The sequence below is a fragment of the Filobasidium floriforme genome (assembly GCF_021052385.1).
Source record: "Filobasidium floriforme strain CBS 6241 chromosome Unknown HD553scaffold_27, whole genome shotgun sequence".
NCBI classification, from domain to species: domain Eukaryota; kingdom Fungi; phylum Basidiomycota; class Tremellomycetes; order Filobasidiales; family Filobasidiaceae; genus Filobasidium; species Filobasidium floriforme.
The window spans coordinates 502,840-517,146 of NW_025763648.1; the positions used below are offsets into that span (position 1 = coordinate 502,840).

A 14,307-nucleotide genomic window follows, 5' to 3' on the forward strand; every position below is an offset into this window, starting at 1 on the left:
GATCCTGTGGAAGAACCTCTCCAAGGTTTCCCCCATCACGGCATGAGATGTGAGAGCTGATGGAAGAATCACTGTCGGATTCTACTATCCCACCTAATGGGTAGTTCAGGGCCAAGAGGCCAGTTGGACGGAGGTGGATGATGAGAGCGGAGAAATCAATAGCGGAGGACGAGGGGATGGTGTTAGAGTCCTTGTGGGTCTTCTTGGGGGTAGATGAAACGGCATGTCTGAGTTCTGTCTGAGTAGGCTGAATTTGATCTTGAAATGAGATCCTGATGTGGTCGACCATCATTATCATAACGATGGGTCGATTCTTGAGACGATCATACGTTGTCGAGTAACAGCGACCAGTCCAGGAGTACCTGTAATCCAGGGGACCGGACCAGATGATGATGATCTCGGCCATCGTGCCCACAACGATATGCCACATCAACTCCGATCCTTTGCAATTGCAAGTAGCGGAAGAAAAAATCATACTGGTCGCGGGTCGTACATTGCAGGGTAATCGTTTTTGGCGTTGAGATACCACTACGAGGGTAAGTTGGCTACCCAAAGGCCACCGGCCACCGGCCAGTACATTTCCATATTTCATCTTGCAGCGCGCGTCGAAACTCCTCCAATTCTCGAATCAATCATTTAGCGAACTCCAGCGAGAATCTCGACAAGGGCGCATTATAACTCCGACGAGGACGAGAGGTCATCTAAATCCCCCTTGGCCCATTCTTACATCTTCGTTAGGCCCGTCTCTCCGACCCTGATCAAGCCCGATCGGCCGAGAACCAGTTCAGCGCGATCAAACTCGGCTCGTCCAGATTATGATGTTGGTACCCCAAGATCGACAACGCTCCAGCATCCGCCGAGATGTGATAACCCGTCTCCAAGGGCCATCCGCACCAACGGACGATGAAGCACCGGGAAAAGTGGCCGTGCGAGACGACGACGATGTCTTTGGCGTCTTCTCCCTTTTCGTAGCACTGTAATGTAAGATCCCCGAGCCAAAAAAATGTAATGCAACTCATCAGCGTTCGGATCTCTCCAACCCGACTAGTAAGCTGGGATTTCGGAAGCTCACCTCTCTATGCCTAGCCCGGATCTTTGCGATAAACCCGTCCACCCGCTTCTCCATCTCCTCCGGACTCTCTCCTGCCGGTCCCCCCTCTTTCTCGCTAGGAGGACACCCGTCGGTCCAGATCCACCAGTCCTTCTTCTTCTCCTTGATCTCCTTGGTGATGAGCCCCTCGTACGCGCCGTAGTCCCATTCGGCGATCTCTTCGGTCGTCTCGAATGGGATGGGAGAGGTTATTTTCGGGTTATCGTGGAAGAGCTACAGTACAGTAAGGATATCAGAACACGGGGTAACGGGATGTCACGTCAGTTTCGTTGATGGCGTGATGTACCCTGCGTTAGGTGACCAGGAGGAACATTTGTTGGGGGTAGGAACTTACAAGCTCGGCCGTCTTCTGCGCTCGTTGACGCGGTGAGACGTAGATATGAGCTACGTTGCTCGGGTCGATAACATCTGATACAGAGCAAAATCATGAATCAAACAAGTTTCAGCGTTTCGATTCGATATCGCTAGAGACGGTGCCGAGAATAATAAGAGGACAAGGACCGGTAGAGGGTAGCTTACCGGGGACGACCAGATCCGCAGTCCGCTTCATAGTCTCGATACCCTGCTCGGTCAGGGGAATGTCCGAAGTCCCTGTCTATTCTCGGGTATGTTATTGTATGTCGAAGAAGCAGCCAGACGAGACGTCAGAATCCGGAGCAAATCCAACAAAGCAAGTCGATGGAGACCATCAGCGCCAAGAAAGTGTTTTGTGCTCTTAGTCCGGTGAATTAGAGTGAGAACCTACGTGTCGACCTATCTCAGAACGAAAGCACGCAAGAACAAAGTTATAAAAACCCAGAGCGACCCGTTCTCAGTCGGAACACAGCTGGAAACACAGGCGAATGACGAGCTTACCGTTGACAGACCATTCAGTCTGACCTGTTTCAACCAGTAGAGAACAAAGCGTCGCAAAGTAGATCAGCAAAAGTATACTCTATACCAGGTTGTGAAGACCGAGAGAGACTTGCCGTGTCTGATCAGGTATACGTGAGGCATACGACCCATCTTGAATCACTGATTGCTGATGAGATGTAGATGTCTGGGAGCTGGGAGAGAGGGCGAGCTGCCAGATGTGCGAGAAGAAGCAGTGTGTAAGCAACGTCGAGAATGTAGGTGGTTGTACGAGCATGATGATGACGTTTCCCCGGCTCGAGGTTGACCAACGAGCCAAAGTTAGAAACCGAGCGGACATCGACACGTTTTGGGCGTCTGTTTACTTTGTGTCGACCCAAAGGGCGACGAATCTGTGCGTGTTTCACATCGATAAATGTCAATGACGGCGTGGTACAACATTGCGGTAGGTTCAGTGCAAAAAGCGTAACTAGGAAATCTTGGTAAAGAACACTTCAGACCCATTCTTGATGCCATCCCTCTCCATGTTGCCATCTGAAACACCTCCACCTGCACCCCAGATATGTTGAAGTCCCATTCCACCCTCCCCAAAACGGGCTTGAATGCCTTGACCGATCATGTCCCACATGACAGCTCCTGTCTCAGGGAAAGTGAGCTTGGCAGTGACATTGAAGATGTCCTTATCAAAGTGCTCAAACAAGAATTCTTTGACAAAAGCCTTGTTGACATCCGCTACAAAGGACCAATTTGGTCCTTGCAGTGAGGTGTTATCTTGATGGGTAGAGCTCAGGGAACGGAGCTTGAGATCCCCGTATGCTGCATTGTGGTAGACTCCAGGGACAGATCCAAATCCATTCTGCAGAGGATGCTGGCAAGGTTGATCTGCCTTAGCTTTGGGCTTTTTCCCTTCCAAAAACTTGTTGAGTTTCCTGTCCAAGATCGCAGATCTTAACACCTGGACATTGTTGCAGTTATGCTTGTTGCTCACCTTGTTTTGAAATCAATTGGATCAAGCCCTAAGAGATCGTCAATGATCCTCCATTTTGCCACTTCATTGAACATGTCTCCAAATTCATCATCATTGCACATGACAGCCACCCCAATCATCTTGTCTGGTAACCTGATGACGAATGACTTCTGACCTGGCGCCCTTCCCGGATGATCGATGACCTGATGACCACGATAGGTGTAGATTTCCTGGCCTAGACCATACATCTTGCTAGAAATCTCTGGATCATCTGGCTTTGCTTTGATCAAGACCTGTGGCTTTATTGTGTCTTCAATGATCCATGAGGGTATGATCTGGTTTTGCATCTCAGGATGTCTTCCTTTCAGTAGCAATGTCTGTAGCCAGATGGTCTACCAATGAAAGATCAGTATAGAATCATGCCAATTTGATATTGTCAGGCCTGTCAGGCTGACGAGTTACCCAACTCACTAGATCTTTGGCGCATGTGATAACACCACCAGGTCCAGCTAGCTGCTGGACCGGCCAACCAAGAGAATCCTCCAGTCCTCTGCCCTCCTCACTCAATTTCCCTCTGGCTTGTTTGATATCCTCTTTGCATCTCTCAACATCATAAACTCCTGATTGTCCAACAGATAACTTCCTAGCAAACCCACTGCTGAGATTCCCTGTTGACCTTGCTAATTCAATGTCGTAATAACTCTGTGTCATTCCCAGTGGATCCCAAATATTCTTCTTGACAAATTCCTCAAGTTGTTGACCAAGGATTTGTTTGGGCAGCAATGAAGCAGCAACATAGGTGAGATTGGTGTACTGATAACAGGATTTGAAGGGGGCTGATGGCTTGAGATAAGCAAGAGACTTGACAACATCCTCAGGTGTAATATCCGTGCTGAATACAATAGTAGCAGTCAGAGATTGTTACCTGCTTGTTTCACATCATGTAGCAAGGACTTACTCATATGAAAGCCCATGCCTGGGCAGCCCAGTCTGATGGCTTAACAGCTCAATGAATGTGGCCCTCTCTTCTGCCTCTTTGTCCATCAGTTGAAATGAGGGGATCACTTCCTGTACTGGCGTGTCCCAGCTTGAGTTGGACTCAGACAAGACAAGGCCAGTAGAGATGGCAGTGAAGAGCTTCGAATTGGAGGCAATGCTGAATAAGGTCTGACAGAACCAAAACCATAATCAGTTCCCTACAGTTCTAACCTGATAACACAGATAGAATAAAGGGGTAGAGCAAAGTATGAGACAACTTGCCTGTTCAGTAACTCGGTCCCCATCTACATCCTTCCTCCCCATCCCAATAGTTTGTTTGTCCCACTGCTTGTCCTCATTCATTCTCACAATAGCCAATGAGACACCGGGAATGCCCCATGCATCTTGGAGTGCCTTGAGATACTGCAAGGTGGTCTCTTGTATGATCTGATCACCTGTCAGGTGGACTCCGGGTATTCCTGCTTTGCCTGCTTCGGTAGTCGACGACATACTTGGTACCGTCGAATCGGGAATTTTCGAGCTGAAAAGGTACGACCAATCGTGCGACTTGACTTAGAGGACACATAAGATCTCATCGCATCGCCCCGCAAACAGGCTTCGACCAACGCTACTATATACTCGTCTTTCGTTCCCCATTGTCCTTCCGCCAATTCTCGAATGGCGCCTTCCTTTCAAGATCCCCTTCAAACGGTAGGGACCCCTTTCGTGTCGAGCTCCCCCTGTCCGATGCCTCCCCTTCGACCCCGGACTGCTCTGCGTAGTGCTATGGTAAGATACTCGCATTACAACGCGACTTAAGACATGCCGATCTGAGAGGCCCCGATACTCGATCGCCCCAACGAAGCATTTTCTACATGACCGTTATCTCAAAAAGTGATAAGAGAAGCCTGAGAGACCTTATTGCTGCCTAGCCATTCCCGCTGCCGTACCCGCTAGCGCATCTAGGCCGGAGAGGTTGAATAACTGTATCATTCCGACTTGGGTTGGTCAGCGTCGACTCTTGCTGCTCCCGTTCATTTTGCTTACGCCAGGATCAGCGGACATGCCATGAGTGCCCCCGCTATCGATCATCGATTCCCAGAATTGGTTGAACTGCGCAGTCATTCTTGTCGCTCAGTATGCCTGTACGAGCGGCGTCGCAACGCACAACGGAATTATGGTACTGACCTCTGAATCCCATACATTTCCTTCGGCAGCGGCACCGAGGCCCGACGGGTGGCTCATGGTTTCATAGTTTACAGCTGAGCTGGCGTGGTTCGGATGACTGTTTGGCACGGTATTTGTTCGAATGGTGCTTGAGACCTGTAGACCGCGACCAGCGCTACTGATGAGTCTCGTACGCCAACCCAGCAATTCCTCGTGGTCGTCCCCATCCCCATGCGTCGAGTCGCCGGTGTTGCCGTTCTGTTCTTCGGGAGTCTGAGCCATCCTCACGTCCAGACGCTCGCGAAGCCTTCGCAACCAATGAAGATTCTTGACCATTCGAGGTGAATTGCGGGACGATACTACCGCTTGGTAGACGTTGATGACGTTGTCGATCAAGGTGATGGCGAAACTGCAGAGCATGTTTTGCGGGTTCTTGAGTACCAGAGTACCCATACAAATGGCGGAGCTAAAAGCATGATACTGCAATAGCCCGATGTAAGTGATAACGACACAGAAAGACTCTCAGAATCGCTTACCCAGATCCACCAGTGCCGACCTGCAGCGTGAGGGTATAAGGCGTGCAGATTCGTAGCGATGGTGACGATAGCCTGTAAGTCAAACGCATTTGTCAATGCCGATAAACGATCGAAACATCCTCAGCATATACTGACATTGCATCGTTCAACTACCGCAAGGTAAGATTGACCGTATCTCGATCGAGTAGGGTCTCCGGGCGAATCGTGAAGCGCTTGTGCGAAATATGGTCGATTGAGAAACACGATGAGCTCGGATATGTTCATCGCCAAGGTGAATTGCTGGATGCGGTGAAACCCTCGAGTCAGATGAGAAGCGTCGGCATCGACTTGACCCTGACACTCACTTGGAATGTCAGATGCAGGTTCCTCTTGTCGACAGGCGGGGATGCAGCCATCGCCGCCTCGGGAGCAGGATAGGCGGAAGGCAAGGCGCAGAGTACCGGCCGACACCTTAGCTCGAACGGGACATCCCTCTCGTATGCGCAACTGCGATTTTCGGATGATCAGCTTCCATTCCGAGATTGAATTTCGCTTCGGATACGTACGCATTTGCGTGCAGCTCTAGGCAGACCGAGTAAGGCGGAGTTTTCACTCTGGACGAGTAGTCCAATACGCTTCGAAATTCGCCGGCGAAAGTCAGTGAAAATGATCCAAGTGTTGGAGCGCATGAGAGCCTTACGCTGCGAACAGGTGCGATAACTCGTATTTGGCGCGATGAAAAGGTTCGAGGTCTCCCGGGATCAGATTGGGATAAGCCGTATCGACATGTTCCGGATTGATGATCCCGCTGGTGAAAGACCCTCAATTCAGCTCGAGACAAACGCCTGCGATGGCAGCCGAAAGACTCACGGTCTGGAGAAACAGTTGCACGACATGATCTCGGTCGAATGACTCTCCCAGAATACCCGTCTACAGGTAATATGGTTCCGGTTATGATCAACATGCTATCCCCCGCAATCATCGAGAACATAAATGCCCTCGCTCTCTATCTCACCTTCGTTCTTCTATCGCGTGTTCCGGAAGATTCCATCTCGCTCCATCACGATGCAAACCCATAGCCAGACTCATCTGCGCCGTCAGACCCCAAAGGGGCCATGCCGAATCCCCGTTCTTGCCAGAATCTGTGCTCCTGTATGATCGGTCAGACAGGATCTGGAATGAGCTGTGGATGTCCTTCCCTGTGAAAGGCCCGACTTACAGGAGCAGATGTGCCATGATATGCTTCAAGCCATCGTCTTAGGTTCAGCGGCGCCCCTTCAATATTCCACAAAAGCAGAAACGTGACTCACCAAAGTCTGTATACCCGCCGTCGTATTGTTCGCCAAAAAGTCGCCTTTCGCCAGACAAGCCTGAGAGACTCGGATATAAGCTTCGACGGTGGAATCGTCCGGCGACAGTTCTAGGTTGTAGTACGACCCCACTGCGAGGATGACGAAGAGTAGAGCCAGTTGTTGGGCCAGGACGTCCCGCCTCTCACCGGATGGTGCGTATGCTTTTTCGGTTATCGAGTCGACGAGTGATCTGGGGGCGATGTTGAAGCTGTTACCATCGTCCCATCAGATCATCAGCCGACGTCGCACCTACTGTACTGTAGCTTCACAACCCGAGACTCACTGCCACGAAAAATGTCTGAAATACGTATCGATCAACACCTTGGCCTCGTGTCGCGGTGGCAACACGCCCAAGATCGTCGACGTCGAGATGCTCCTCGAAGCCGTGTTGAAAGGAAACCCTACGAACGCGCCCAGAGGGTTTTGTCCGAACGGTTCCCCTGATGTTGATGATAAGAGGTGTAAATCCGAGTCCAGGCGAGGGGATGGCATTTGAGATACGGGAGGAGGCGAGTCGCCAGATTCTGCCGTTTCTTGCTGCAAGTCCGTTAGACGAGGTATCTAAAGGTAAGCGTGATGGCGTCTCATCCATCATTTGCCTCTTCCTAAGCTCACATTCTTCAACCATTCACTCGCAGCGGTCCTCCCTAAATACTTCGACCGGCCCGACTTCGAGATGACCAGAGTCCCATGACTATGCCCTTCTTCCTCCGCCGATGGGTCTATCGTCACCTCGATAGCATTCCCTCCTCCTCCTCCGTTTCTCCCACTTGTACTTCCACTTGCACTTGGGAGTTCGTACGGGAACAACCCTGCAATTGTACCCTGATGTGCTTGTAGGTCGTTCATGTAAGAAGGTCGGGGGAATGTATGTGGTTGTAATTGTGGTTGTCGATGCGCCGAACGAGGCATCTCCGCGATGATCCTCTTTGAAGTCTGTTGTTGGTGTTGATAATGATGCGGAGGTTGATAACGATTCTGTGGTTGTTGTTGAGCGGAAAACGAACTAGAAGCCGAAGGCGTAACCTGTCTAAACGGATAAGGAGTAGAAGTATAATCCTGTCCCGCATCCGCATTCGTATTCGTATGTTCAGGTAAAGCTAAAGCTAAAACTGGAGGTGGAGCTGTAGAGTAGATCCGTGCTGTTTCTTCCTGTATAATCGTTGGGGGATTTGCATTCGGATTCGCTAGTGAAGAGGAAGAATCGGCATTCCCATTCCCAGTATAGTTCCGAGTTCCGAGAGGGTCCATCGAATCCGAACGGACCCCCAACCCGGAATCTCCTGAAAGATTTCTTGTCGATTTTTGGTGTCGAAGTTGGTCGAGCCCAGGGACCTCTAGCGTACCGCCATCACCCTCTAGACTTCCACTTCCAGGAAGTAGGAGCGGGACCCTAGATCCAGATCCAGATATCTCCCGCCCAGTCCCAGTTACAGAAGGACGACTAGTACTGGGTCGGACGAGTTCTTCCAGCTCGGCCAGGCGGAGTTTGAGTTGAGCTACTTCGTTTTGGTTTTGGTTTTGGTTTTGGTTTTCGGTCCCCGGTCCGTCCGTCTCCTGTGTTCTTTGGCTATTCGAACAGCCCGGAAAAGATTTGGTCGGATCAGTCTCGAAGACGACAAAGAAACCCCTTGGATCTCAGATATTATGAGCTATGAGAAAGAGGACTGAGTTACCTACCTGAGATGGTCTGTACTTATATTCGTTGTCGTATTCGTATGCGTACTCGTACTCGTATTCGTGTTTGAGCGATCTCCTGTCTTTTGTCGACAAATATCTTCGCATTCTCTCCTGACGCAGCTACTGCACGGCTCTAAGATCGAAAGCATCGAAGCGTTCAGCATGTCGGGATCTGTCGTTTCGTCACGCACGGAAGAAGGGGTGACTAACGCTGTCGATCGCATTTCAGCTTCAACCTTCTGCATTCTTTTATCGATCGGGCGGAATTATGACGTCGATGTATAGAGGTTGATTGTGTGACAAGGATTACATTCCCTTCGTCAGACCGGTGCTCGTCAGGATCGTAAAAGGACCGGGTGGGACTGACCATTACAACTGAGTTGCGGTCTCGCCTTTCTCCTCTTTTTAGGTCTTTCTTCCGTCCGAGCTTCTTCTTCAAGGTCGGGTGATGGGCTCGTGGTAGAGCTCGGCATTGGGTCGAAGATGATACAAGTCGCTACTATGGCTTGGACTGTTGATGATCTGTCCTGTCGAAAGCCTTTGCATCGATTGATGAATAGGTCGTAGGCCCGTAGGCATGGTTAACACAGTACTACTACTGATCTACTTACTAGCTACTGATCACTAGATCACTAGATCACTACTGAAGATAGGGCGAGGACGCGCGGATCTCCGTTAGGGCGTTGTGACCTGAGACTTCAGGTGGACCGGGTCATCCATCACCTCTCGGACGATACAATCCATCAACTCGTTCATGCGAATGATAAGAATGCTGTATAGAGTAATAGTAGTGTTGCATGTACAAAGAACTTTTCTGCTTGTGCAATCGAATATACCCCCGGGAAATGATAGCCGACCCTAACTTCGATCTGGAGCTCGCTTCTTACTCGACGACGACGCTCTTTCGGGCTGGAAGGCAGCGAACCAAGCAAAGGATTGGCGATCAACCGAGGACCCGGGCGCAGAGAGACCTAATGTCCGACTTACGATCGACCCCGTTCGCCCAGCTGGTCACTTGCCTCCACCCGGCATCTACCTTGAGCTACGATTTCGGAAGATAACAAGATGATATCCATCCATCAGCGAACGTTCCACACGCCAAGGGGAGAAGTCATCCTCGCTCAACTCATTCGAGACTCACATGGAAAGCGTTCATCATAGAATTCTCCAACAAGAACAGACAAGCCGCGGCGATCTCGTCCGGCGTAGTGAACCGTCTGGGGAACATGCTATATCCCTCCACGGCGTCTTTGAAATATTGGATCCGGTCTCCGGATTGCATGAGGGGGGAGATGACTAGGGCGGGGGCGAGCGAGTTGACACGGATTCCACAGGGGGCGAGGAAGTCGGCTGCGGCTTCGGTTATTCCTAGGACGCAGGCTATCGAGAGGATCGAACGTCAAAGCGGACGGATCGTCAGTCAGCTTCTTCCACCTTTCCACCTCCCGCCTCATCCTTTCCTCCAAATAAAAGACCCCAAACTCACTCTTCGAAGGCCCATAAGTCAAACACCTAGCCGGAGGCGTATGCCCAACCACGCTCGCCAAGTTAACAATACATCCTCGTTCTTCGATTACCCGTTCGTGGAAGACGTCGAGGGGGGCGTATTGAGAGTTGATGGCGTCGGCGATGAGGGCGTCGACGAGGAAGGTGCCGTAGGCGTTTACTTTGAGGACTGTTTCAAAGTCCTACACATGGGAATATACATACAGTATGCAAGGGGGGAGATGGATGAGGAATGTCAGTACTGAACCCGAGGCTTGTCCTTGTCGGCGCAAGTTCCTCCTCGAAAAATCGAAAATCGGGGACCGACCTTCAACTTGTCCGACATCTTGTTCGTCCAAGGTACGTTCGGGTTCGTAGCCGCACAATGTACAGCCCCAAACAACGATCCTTTGGGGATGACCTTCAACATCTCCTGCAGGGACGCTTCGAGGACTTCACGGGATGTGATATCCGTCTTGGAATAAAAGTACCGTTCGGGGTTGGCGAAAGACTTGATCTTCTCCTTGGCGGCTTCTTCGGGGAGGATATCGAAGATCTACAGTATCACAATCATATCACCCGGTCGGAGTCGAGTATGTGCGAGCGGGTTTAGATAAGCGAATCGTTTTCAGGAACGGATGGGAGAGCGGTACAAGGGGGCGAACTTGTACTTACGATGGCGTTTCCTCCCTTGGCGACGATCTGGGCTGCCGTAGCTCCCCCGATCGAACCGAGACCGCCGGTGATCACGAAAGCTGAGCGCGACGCAGAGAGGTTATGGATCAGTGATTCTGTGGTACAAGACGACCACGTCAGGAACGAAGGGATGGGAGCGGGGCTCACTTTTGCCGTCGAGGATCATATTTGCTGGAATGTGTTCGGAGTTTGGAGTTTGAGGCGGTATAGAGAAGAGAGAGTCGCTCAAGATGTGGAGAACCAGTTGATCCAAAGCATCAGAGAAGCCCTTCAGTAACGCAAAGAATCCAATCCTGCTCCTTTATGTGTTACAACTTCGCGAGACGTTGGTGCGCCGCTCAACCCCGCATCCTAGCGCTTGAAGATGGTTTCGAAGGCCCGCCGTCGTCGTCGGACTCGATCGCGGGGATGTATCGGGTTGGTCGGGGCAATATGTCCGTTACCTCGGTATGTTTATCGGAGTCTCTGTTTAAGCTCGCTTGCCTCTCGTCCGTGCATGGGCGCAGGCGCAAACGCTCAGCTAGGGTTCGTATCCCGGATGAGCGTGATCCTGACCGTCTCGAGATACGTCAGAGTCTATGACATTGTTCAAAGCATCTCGAAGTCGAGAGGTTATCGTGGATTATTGCGTGCTTGTGTTTTCGCGTGCAAGGATCGTTTGAGATGTTACAGTATGAGTTACTTTTTGAACGGCCACTGAGGCGCATTGCCGCTCGGTCCTGGAGTTATTGCAGGAAGACTTGAAGTACGCATTGGTGATGTGTACGATGAGATGGCATCACGACGGCGAACAGAAGCTTCTGACAAACGGAAGGATGTGGGTGGAAAGAACTGGAAGCATGGAAACACTCTATCATGCCGCACCGTTTCCTGCCGGACACAAAAACGTGTAGAGAATGCGATCCCATCGTATACAAGACATTTTTCGAGTTACAGATAAATTTGCTAAACGTCCAGTGCCCCAAAAATCATCGAAATCTAAGCGAGGTATGGCTCGGGAGCGATGTTCTCCAATTGAGCCTTGATCCTCAACGCCACCATCCTCGAGTGGTATCGAGCCGCCTGCAGGGTTCCCACCATCAACCACAGGTTGGGAACACCGGTCTTGGTCTTCCAAGCGGCGTTGAGCTCTCCTTCTTCGTCCATCCCCCAGATGGGACCGAACCTATCGGCGACGTCGTCTCCCAAGGTCTTTCGAACCGAATCGATGGTGTTTGAGAATCCAGTGGCGAGGACGACGATATCGAATTCTCGTTCCCTGTCGCCGTTCAGAACGACCTTGTCCTCCTCGAAGCTGTCAGAACATGAAGCGGAATTATAAGTACAGGCGCGATGGTTGAAACGATCGAGCAGTAGACTGACTGGTCGATGTAGCCCTGTTCGACCTTGATGTTCCCGTTGAGGATCTGCTCGCACGCGCCAGCGTCAAAGTAGAAGCCACCGTTCTTGGTGTATCCTAAAGTTTGGGTAGAGGTACTTCGCTGACCTCGCCAAGTCTGGAATCCTTTCGCTTCAAGACCTTGCAAGAGCTCCATGTCGAGCTCCGTCAACTCGGTTCCCAATCGTCGTCCCATCTCTTCCGACGGGCCCACAGGGAGACCGTGGTGGATCCTGTCGGAGATCTCGATATCGGGTCGTTTCTTGCCGTCTGGCTTGTATGCGCCGAGGATTCGCGGAACGCTATGGGTGAGCGACATGATGTACGTAGGAGAGCGTTGAAGAAGAGTGACCTCGACCCCTCGTCGAGCGAAATCGTAGGCGGTGTCGAACCCGGATGAAGAAGTTCCGACGACGAGAGCCTTCTTTCCGACCCATTCGCGGGAAGAATCGTGCTCGGTAGAGTGCCTGACGGTTCCCTTGAATTGGTCTCGTCCGGGGATGGTAGGTGAATAAGGTACACCCGCTAGACTGGTAGCCATGACCTAGAAGGCAAGGAGCGGGGTTTAGCATACGTCTTGAGATACAAATATCGGCGTTGACGTGACTTACCAGCTGCTTAGGACGGAAAGTCCTCTTTCCTTTGCCAGCTCGCTCGACCTCGATGCTCCATTCGCCGTTCTCGAGCTGTTTGGCCTCCGTGACCGTGGAAGAGGTCCAAACGTGCAGCTCAAGGGCACTGACATACCACTCGAACCAATCCGCCAACTTTCCGGCGGGACAGTAGGCAGGCCAATGTTGAGGGTAAGGCATGTAGGCGAAGTGGTCTGCAAAGGGAAATCGTATCGTTTCAGCCGTGTTTCAGAAGGCACGCGCGCGGGCCGATGGTGTGTGATGCGCATTCGACTCACCGGCCCAGTGGGGGAGGTGCAAAGAGAGAGCTTCGTATCGACCCCTCCAGTTGTCACCGATTCGCTTGTTGCGCTCGATGATCAGGCATTTGACGCCCAAAGCCTGCAGTCGTGCAGCGAGCATCAGACCGCTATTCGATTACGGTAATTCTTTAGCATGCGATCCGGCTGCTGGGGTTGTGGATGAGCGCAACTCACTTCTGTCCTCCTCCGATGATCAAGACTTCGGGCTCGACACCCTGTAACTCCAGGTCGATCTCCCTCTGCTTGTCCCATGCGTGAGGTCCGGTCATATGTCCGTCCCTCTCCGGGACCTCGGGAAACCCGTGCAACGATTCCATCGTCGAGGTCAACGTCCAGATCTTGTAGCCCTCTTCGGTCTTGATGATGTTGACGAGAGCGGTACCTCCGGCGAGTTCGGTCTCCAAGCTGATGTGCGCTTGAATGAACGACATGTCCCCGTAAGGGCGCTCGACTTTTGCATATGGCTCGATGAGGGTGACCTTGTGAACGGGCGTGGTGGGCAGCAAGTCGGAAGCAGCCTTGTGGATGGCTTGCCGGAAGTTGAAGGATCGGTATTCCCAAGTGAAAAGCGCGCGGTCCCTCCAAACACCTGGGATCCGAACCATGTCAGACGCGCCTCTCGATGAATTCAAGGCTAGCGAGCTCACCGTGCTCCATGAACAGTCCCGAAAACTGCTCAGCATCCCCCGAAGTCAGCGCCTGCGACAATTGGCTGACGATTTCTTGCGCGACGTCTCTGGGATTGGTCGCTTCGGGGATCTCTACCGCTCCGGCTCCGTGTGTAGGAAGGGGGTGGTTGTATTTGAACTTGTACATGTAGTCCCTCGCGACAGGCTCAGGATAGATGGGCAGAGGCAGGGTGTCATTGTGGCGGTTTTGCTTGCTGACACGAGCGTCAGCCTTGAGCTTTGCTGTCGGGTCCGTAGGAAAGAGTGGCTCTTGAGTGTGTATGGCGACGGGAGACATGATGTGGAGCTCGATGCGTGTGGTAGTTTATGCGAAGGAAGATGGGGCGCAAAGGTGTGGGTTTCACAGTAGACAAGATGATCACTCGAACATGCTACCCATCCGGCTCTTATAAACTCTCTCTTTAACCTTTCACCATCCCGACGACATCGAATGATCGACCAGTACCGATTGAGCTTTCTCCGATCTCCGATCCGTTCGAGATCCGATGCGTCTTTCGGCTGCC

The 14,307-nt window shown here is 51.7% G+C and overlaps 5 protein-coding genes across 5 annotated transcripts; all 5 read right to left on the bottom strand.

Annotated features, from left to right (window-relative positions):
• Positions 1-758: 758 nt before the first annotated feature.
• On the bottom strand, positions 759-2,116 carry HD553DRAFT_330042 (histidine phosphatase superfamily; the record flags this gene model as incomplete). Its single annotated transcript, XM_046181955.1, has 6 exons — positions 759-974; positions 1,073-1,279; positions 1,446-1,519; positions 1,607-1,702; positions 1,967-1,990; positions 2,080-2,116. The coding sequence occupies 6 exons, from the start codon at positions 2,114-2,116 to the stop codon at positions 759-761; spliced, it is 654 nt and encodes a 217-aa protein (XP_046033075.1).
• A 316-nt stretch (positions 2,117-2,432) lies between these two features.
• On the bottom strand, positions 2,433-4,418 carry HD553DRAFT_353015 (beta-lactamase/transpeptidase-like protein; the record flags this gene model as incomplete). Its single annotated transcript, XM_046183738.1, has 5 exons — positions 2,433-2,892; positions 2,952-3,322; positions 3,402-3,822; positions 3,889-4,097; positions 4,218-4,418. The coding sequence occupies 5 exons, from the start codon at positions 4,416-4,418 to the stop codon at positions 2,433-2,435; spliced, it is 1,662 nt and encodes a 553-aa protein (XP_046033076.1).
• Positions 4,419-5,042: 624 nt separating this feature from the next.
• Positions 5,043-8,992, bottom strand: HD553DRAFT_277792 (fungal-specific transcription factor domain-containing protein; the record flags this gene model as incomplete). The annotated part of the gene is made up of 13 exons (XM_046178013.1): positions 5,043-5,555; positions 5,612-5,683; positions 5,747-5,890; positions 5,956-6,097; positions 6,157-6,225; positions 6,291-6,398; positions 6,461-6,520; positions 6,606-6,804; positions 6,897-7,150; positions 7,226-7,479; positions 7,558-8,225; positions 8,675-8,755; positions 8,833-8,992. 13 exons carry the CDS (start codon positions 8,990-8,992, stop codon positions 5,043-5,045), a joined length of 2,724 nt encoding a protein of 907 aa, XP_046033077.1.
• Positions 8,993-9,057: 65 nt separating this feature from the next.
• On the bottom strand, positions 9,058-10,969 carry HD553DRAFT_330043 (uncharacterized protein; the record flags this gene model as incomplete). Its single annotated transcript, XM_046181956.1, has 7 exons — positions 9,058-9,149; positions 9,610-9,664; positions 9,764-10,002; positions 10,109-10,310; positions 10,436-10,663; positions 10,783-10,862; positions 10,951-10,969. 7 exons carry the CDS (start codon positions 10,967-10,969, stop codon positions 9,058-9,060), a joined length of 915 nt encoding a protein of 304 aa, XP_046033078.1.
• An 812-nt stretch (positions 10,970-11,781) lies between these two features.
• On the bottom strand, positions 11,782-14,081 carry HD553DRAFT_364117 (putative monooxygenase protein; the record flags this gene model as incomplete). Its single annotated transcript, XM_046184043.1, has 6 exons — positions 11,782-12,097; positions 12,166-12,725; positions 12,793-13,007; positions 13,092-13,222; positions 13,290-13,704; positions 13,763-14,081. The coding sequence occupies 6 exons, from the start codon at positions 14,079-14,081 to the stop codon at positions 11,782-11,784; spliced, it is 1,956 nt and encodes a 651-aa protein (XP_046033079.1).
• Between the last annotated feature and the right edge of the window lie 226 nt (positions 14,082-14,307).